The sequence below is a fragment of the Neodiprion virginianus genome, chromosome 3 (genome assembly GCF_021901495.1).
Source record: "Neodiprion virginianus isolate iyNeoVirg1 chromosome 3, iyNeoVirg1.1, whole genome shotgun sequence".
Taxonomy (NCBI): domain Eukaryota; kingdom Metazoa; phylum Arthropoda; class Insecta; order Hymenoptera; family Diprionidae; genus Neodiprion; species Neodiprion virginianus.
This window is the reverse complement of record NC_060879.1, coordinates 17,383,478-17,391,204: the sequence shown is the minus strand read 5'-3', so window position 1 is coordinate 17,391,204 and position 7,727 is coordinate 17,383,478. Positions and strand designations below refer to the sequence as shown.

The 7,727-nt window shown below is 35.9% G+C and overlaps 1 protein-coding gene across 3 annotated transcripts in view; it reads left to right on the top strand.

Annotated features, from left to right (window-relative positions):
- Positions 1-2,541: 2,541 nt before the first annotated feature.
- LOC124299719 (uncharacterized) overlaps positions 2,542-7,727 on the top strand; it is a 271,430-nt gene continuing 266,244 nt past the window's right edge. For 2 of the 3 annotated variants that reach the window (XM_046753029.1, XM_046753027.1), the window contains exons 1-2: positions 2,542-2,602; positions 2,771-2,907. In XM_046753029.1, coding sequence (XP_046608985.1) covers positions 2,594-2,602; positions 2,771-2,907 — 146 coding nt within the window. In that variant the 5' untranslated portion in view covers positions 2,542-2,593. The remainder of the gene's footprint in view (positions 2,603-2,770; positions 2,908-7,727) is intronic. The other variant, XM_046753028.1, reaches the window with a different exon arrangement.

Below are 7,727 nucleotides of genomic sequence, written 5' to 3'. Positions count from 1 at the left end.
ATTCGCCCAACACTGATTACAAGTACGAAAGGTGGGCGAAGGAGTCAGACATCGCCCTTCGCGCATGCGTGTGACACACGCTATTTTATTCAAAACTAATGAAAAAAGGAAGGAAGAATCGAGGTTAGGTAACTTACGCTCATTCTCAATGACAGAGTGCGTGAAATTGAGTTGTTTGAAAGGACGCATGCGCCAAAAGAAACCCTAGTATGTAAAATATAGAATTTCAACTTTGCGCATGCGCCAACATTGTTTTGCCGGGGTGTCCAAAGATGGGGCTTTTTACACAGGCTCCACAGACTTTATTAGATACGATCTTTCACCTCAACTTACTTTTCTTCGATACGTAAGATTCCCAATTTCGATTTGCTCGTATCAACGTATTTGTTATGCATTTTTACCACATGTCTGGTGAATACAAGAAAAAAAAAAAAAAAACCCAATCATACAAAAGTTTGTTACCAGAGGCGCGTTTTTCCATCTCTATATTGCACGTGACGTATTGTTTCAGTAGTAATAGTTTCCTGCTGGAACGTTTAACCGTAAAAATAATGGGAAGGTTCGAGATTGTAGGTTAGCGAATTTACTGGTTCGAAATATCCAATCAATACACGTTACCATGGGGAGATTTTATGTTCCGCAACGAAGACAACGCGCGAATATATTCAAAATTAACTATGCGACCGTAATTTGGTGTGCTGCAGTTTTACAACTCTCAATAACCTAATTATTATATGTTAATTCAGTGCTAACGGTCTGTATCGGAGGCATCGTAACATCGCTTCGTTATTATCGAAGCGTAATATTATACAGATTGGATTATTCATCATCGTCTGTCGCGGTAATATTCCCGTGTGATCGTCAAATGTCATAATCACGAACTTATACATGTACTGTCGGGCGAATTAATAATAAGCGTTATACGGATCAACCCTCCCCCCCCCCCCCCCCTCCTGCCCTTTGCCTAAACCCGAACCCTCTAGTGTGCAATTTGATCAAAATCATCGTCTGCTACAGGGTACATGTATAGTTATACGGATGGCTAACTTTTAATCAGCTTTTTAGGACAAATATTTCAATCTGAGCGCAATCTGGATAGATTCTAGGCCTATAAATTCTTACCGATTACAAGAAGTTCGTTGATCAATCTTATCAACCTTTTCGAACTGTATCTTTGATTTCGAATTTTTAAAACTTCATATCATCGTAAGAAATATGAGCTTGTATGTTTTTTTTTGTGAAAAGGTCCGCTCTTTCCCGATGTGAAATTCATGTTGAGGTAGACCCTCAGTAAGTGCCAAGAAATACCTTGGTTCTATATTCTCGATTCTTTACATGCGATGGACCAAAAACTCAATTGTATTCGTGCTTTGTGTACAGAATTAGACATTTTGACTCAAGTTTTGAAATTTTTATACCGGTATGGCATGGAAATGTGATCAGAATTGAATCGGTATAAATATTTCAGGGGTCTCGAATTTGCCGAATATACATATTCTTATAACCATAGAATATTTATGCCGATTCAAGTATTATTCCACTTTCATTCCATTCTAAAAATTTTAGAACATATTTCGAAATGTCTAATTTTTTGACACAAAAAATGAAAACAAGTTATCTTTTGGTCCTTCGCGTTATACACAGAATTGAAAATGTAGAAAACCGTATTTTTTTATCGCACTCCCTGAGGATCTTCCTTAATATGGATTCCATATTCAGCAATATCTGACGTTTTTGCAGAAAAAACACACTTTGTCATATTTTTTTCCCTATGACAAGAACTACCAGAAATTTTCAGACAAAGGTTCGATTCGAAAAGGTGGCAATATTGATCAACGTCTTCGCTTTAAACCGTCAGACTTAAGGTTGACTTGCACTTGAATTGGAGTCAAATCGAAAGGTTTATCAACTCAGGTTGAACGTTGGTGGCTCGATGATAAATATTTCAAGTAAACGGACGAATGGTTCCTTGCAGTAATTTGTTTCACTACATTCTCCATATTCCTCCCATTCTTTTTTCCCTATCGGTAGATATACTTTTTTCAGCCAATGAAATATCAGCGAAAGACGTCAATAAGTAATGAGATTCGAAGTCGGGAGAGACCAGGCGAATCCCACGGGGAGGAAATATAAATTGAAACGGTGTATGAGGCTAATCCAGGACGCGTAACTTCGAGATTCCATGATGTATAAGATCTTTATATTCTTCAAGGTTATAATGTACTTCAAGGTTCATTAAATACTTGTGAACTCTCGGGATGAAGAATTAATTCGCGCGGAAAAAATTGGAGAATACACTTTAACCTTGGATGGAAACTCGAAGCATTATAAACCGAGCTTCAAGCATAAAGAGTGAAAAGAGATCAAAGAACATCTGAAAAGAAATTTTCGACGAAAGAAGTGCGTGCAAAAATAAAGTGAAAAAAAAAAAAATCACAAAACAATTAGCATAATTTGAACGAAAAAGAATAAGTAATAAAAAAAAAAAAAATAACGTTTAAATTATACTCAGAGAATATAATACCAAGTAACAGAAAAGAATTAATTTGTGAAAGTTTGGATCTGATTTGAAACCTTGTCGAATATTCGACAAATGCAAACGGTATGTTCGCATAAACGCGACCCCTTTCTTTATTCCGTAGAACTTTTCCCCCCCACCAATATCACGACAATATGTAATTCACCGGTGAAATCGAGACGACCCGCGAATAATAATACGTCATGTTATTGCGCAATGGTAATTAAGTAAGTTGAAATTGTGCTTGCGAAGGTGTTGACTCGAATAGGACGAAGGATGTCGAGCGGCGAGAAGGCTTCGCCAAGTCTGACCATCGACCGAGCCGCCTTTCTTCTCCTCAGAGTCAAGAAGGCGTTCAAAAAGAAGAAACAGCAGCGCAAGGAAAAGAGGTAATGTTGAAAAAATTTCATTCAACCGCACGTCGTTATATCAGAGTATTTTCTCTCAGGAAATACAGCTATACGATAGACTTGTTCGGTTTACTTCGACCGAGGAGTTGATCACCTATCAAACCTGGCGTGCACTAATCGCGAAATCTGATAAAGTCATCCGAAGTCTCCGAATTCATTGAAATCCAACGAATCGCCGTAAAATTTGAGAGAAATCTCGCGAAGTCGTCTGAAATCTGCGATATCTTTGAAGTTGCATAAAATTTCTGATATTCCATGACATCTGTCGAAATCACCTTCAATCCGTTAAAATCATCTCAGATCTTTTGAAACATCTTGAAATCCTTTGGAATCCTGTGAAATTCGGTGTAATCACCTGAAATTTGTTGCACGCAAAAAATGGCGAGTGGTTAACTCCTCGGTTCAAATTAACAAACAGATCCTCAACTTTGCTTGCTTGGCTGCATTTCCTTTGAGGGGTTTCTCTGTTTCTTGTTTTCAATTGTACAGAACTGATTTGTTAAGCTTTTTTGATCCAGTTCTTTCGACGCATAGTATTTTCACAACATTTCGTGATGGAATGCATCATTTCGCGCCTGTACCCAGTTGGTTTAAAAGGGAAATTTTCATGTCAAAGAAACGTAAGACGTTTTCATATTACATAAAAACGAACAAGATTCGCATAGAAGATTTACACGGTATATTTGTTTTCGATTACTTCCGCATTTGCTTCCCGTTTCAGAGATTCTGAAGTATATTTGTATCACAGCCTGCTATAAAAGTACAGATCATACCGTGGATCGCAGTTGCTTGCAGGAAAGAGGATGCAATATACTGCAATTTAGTACGTAATAAGTTTCATATTGCGAGCTTTGAACTTTCCCGAGTGATGAATAATGGTAGTGAATACTCGGCAGCAAACTAGTCGCAAGTCTAACCCAACGGGATCGAGAACTGACAATTTCAACTCTGCCGTCGCAGGGTCAACATATATTTCTGTAAAGCTCTGTGAACTCGCTGGTATTTCATAAAAGTGTCTGAAACTTTGAAAAGAAATTTTCGATATCGTTGAACAAGGAATAATCGTTACTGAAGAAAATAAGAAAAAACATCTCCTTGCTACTCAATGGAACAAGTAACTCACCATGAATATTGATTTCCGCAGCTCCGCAGCGAATGAAAAAATTTCCGAGAAACAAGCTGATCATTTTACGCGCCAATACGACAAGACTGAATTTTATTTCATTCCCTTGAATTTATATTTCGCGTGAGAAAGATAAAGAAAAAATAAAGTCGCGCAGTTTGCTTTTCAAAGTTTCTCAATCTCGCGCTATTTTACATCTTTGGACACACTGCTGATCGGCGTGTTTTTTCACAGACACGTTCCGATTTTGTACTTGAGTAAAAAATTTGCTTATTCGGCTTGAAAATATGAAATCTCGAAGTCTAGTCTCAGCGATATCGTTTGTTAGATCCCATAGGACTTTGAAAATCGCGTAGCCAACGCGTTTTTGCCTCGTTGGTTAAGGTAGTACCGTGATAGCAGCAGTCCTCAACTTCCAAAGAAATATCCCCTGTATAAAACATTATAACTAAAGTAAAAAGTAGTTGAGATACAGTACACCTTTGCGCCTCCTCTCACATGCGCAGAAGTATAAAAATTTTCCCATTGCGTCTTTTGTCTGACTTGGCAACGTTGCATTCTAACTCAGTATCTCTTGCCCCTCAAGCATGTGTTGTAGAGAAATGTATTGTTATGAAATCAATTTGAGGTTAGTTATAATTGGAGACTGAAAATAATACACAATGACTTCGCGATTAAAACCTGTACCGTAACCTATATCCGCAAAGTTCTGACATTTATTTCAATTCGTTGGGCCTTTATGGCATTTTAAACTTCCCGCGTAGGGCAACGTTGCCAAGTCACTATTTCGAACGGGTCAAGTTATGAGAGAAAGTTTGAAAATCATTAAAAGCAACAAACTTTAAGAATTATTTACAAAAAAATGAATACTGCTTGTTTATGTTTTTTTTGAAAAAAATTACTTGTTATATCCTCAATTAATAATTCTCAGTTTTTAAAAAAAATTCTAAGAAAAGTATGGCTGTTATTAAATAAAATGCTCACTCTAACTACGGTCGGGATAGGGAATACATGTAAATTGTCCGACTTTTGATCGCTAATATTGCAAAATTTAGTACCGCAAGGACTATTAAAAAAAATTCCTACGTATAAAGGACACTTCAAATTATGTGTATTCAAAAATTGAAAGATATTGTAAGAAAAGTGATTTATCACGGTACTACCTTAAATGAGATGATCCCACCGTCGCGTTTCTTCACACACGAATCAACCCCAACGACAAGAGAACAAACATCTCCCGTCCTGATCCATATCCTATGTTCTTAGTCAGCGAACCGTGGCCCAGTATATAATGCATTACTCATGAAATTAGATGCTGGAATGGCAGTGGCGTTGTATCACTAATCTCGAGGCGGCTGAGTTGACTACCGATTCCTCTTAATCCCCAGGGACTGCAGTATAGTCGGTGCCAAAATTGATCCGAGTCTTCTCCCTGATTACTCGTCTAAGGGGCCATTCGAGCATCAATTAACGCATTTTTGCAAACTTTTGCATCCCACCCATAATGATAACGATCGGTAACGTTTCCTTGTTTTCCTACTACTGTTTTTTAACGTTAGCTGACGATTTTTGAAAAGTTCAATGATAGTCGATGCATGACCTGGAAATGGCGGATATGCAATTTATAGTCACATCCTGATCAATTTATTTCTACTTTATTAAGCATTAATTATTGTTAATTATTAATACACATTGACATGTTCGGTAAAACGCGAATTCATTATTCATTGAATATTAAATACATTTCGTATTGTCTTTCTTATTAAATGCATGCAACAAACGTTTTATTTACTAAGATGTTGTTATCGAGCAATTAATGTATTATTAATACCGCCCTTTACAGATTTTTTTTTTATTATTTTCTAGCTGGGTTTGAGCACGCACTTCGAATTTCCTATCTTAGCTAATGCTTGTCTGGAATGCCTACAACTGCAGGGTAACATTTGATAACGTTTTTCTGAATGGCCTACCCTTGTTTTATCGTTAGCTAATACTTGAATGGCCCCTAAGGAGATTGCTGAGTTATAAAGATCAACACTTTTTCGCTTGTTTTATTCCTAGATAGTTGCACATTAAAGATTGATCAAGTTCGTATATTCGTTAGTAACGAAGATTCTCCTTGGAATGAAATAAAAACGCATACAGAGAGTTACAAACTAAAACCCAGACACCGTCTGTTCATTTCGAATCACTTTAAATAATTGAAAATCTGATAGATCGATTGGATTTCATTTAACGGTAGATACATTTTTACTGAAAAAACTATCTCTTTACAATCTCATGCGGCATCTATACCTGAGCAGTAAATTTTTCAAGATTTCACTGATATTGATATTGATGAAAAAAAAAATAGCAGTATTTAATTCATTAATGACAAAAGAAGTCTGTTTCCTTAAGTTTGCTCCGGATTATATAAATCTGATGAATTCTCAATGTTCGGACCATCACGTAATAAAATGAACAAAAAGGCATTTAATTCCAATTCACCAACCTTCTTATTATAGGTAATCACGGTTGCAGTTTGGAAAAAACAATTCTCACCACTTTGAAAGTGAGTGATTTCTACAATTTATATAGATGCTGCTTTAGTTGTGGCTTATGAAAAAAATATAAAATCTTTGTTATTTTACTATGCCAAATGTTTATATTAAACACATTATCGTAAATGACAAATTTCAGGTCTAAATCCGAATATTTCTTCAATATCACGATTCAATGTGCACGATGCAAAATAGTTCTGATAACCGAATGAAAATGAGTTTTGTAGCTGTGACTAGAAAATCTAACGTGTGTTGGTATTTTTTTTTATTACGGTCCAACCATAATTCCGCTAAACAGTTACTTGCATCACATTTTATTTCAATTCTAACAATATTCAATATTTTATTGCAACAATATGCGTTTCCCTAAAATTTTCTAATTACTATTTCAAATAAAATCTATCGAAAGGCAAAAAAGTCCCGAGTCCAAGTTTTGTAAGCCGTCTGTTATTCCATTTTTTAGAATTTTTCGTGCTGTACGCTTTCAAAAAACGATAATACAAGACTAGTCAATTTTCAGTGAAAATTTATCGTGTGAAGCAAAGTCGAAAAATAATATTTACAATTTAGAATTCGTCAGCTAAATGAGAAGGGTTGGAGCCTATCTTTAGATAGGCATAATAATGTCTGTTAGTGGAATTATAAACCAGATCTCAGAGATCGATTCTTACAGTTAGTTTCAAATCGCTTAAAAATGGTCAAAAATTTGGTTCATTTGTTCGATGGCACTTCAAAATATCACTCATTTTACTCGGAAGACTATTTTCTAAAAATTGACACACTGCACGGCCTACCATCAAAATTTATCTCACTAATGACGTACTTATCTCTAGCGTAATTTATGCCAGTTACATGAATAATACAATACCTTTCATTTAACATAATAGAGCTCGATGAAGCTTTTCATTATACCAATAATAATCAGGGAGGCTTTCTGCCTGTAGTAATCGTGCTGTAATTTTGGCATGCAGTGCGTAACAACAAATTGCTTAATAATTCTCTGAACTAGCGCGATACATTTTCATAGGTTTTCATTGAATTCAATTATTATCGTAAAATATATGTAGATGAAAACAGAAGTGGAACTTGTGACTGAATTCGAAATAACATCTAAATCACTAAAATGCCCGGATCAG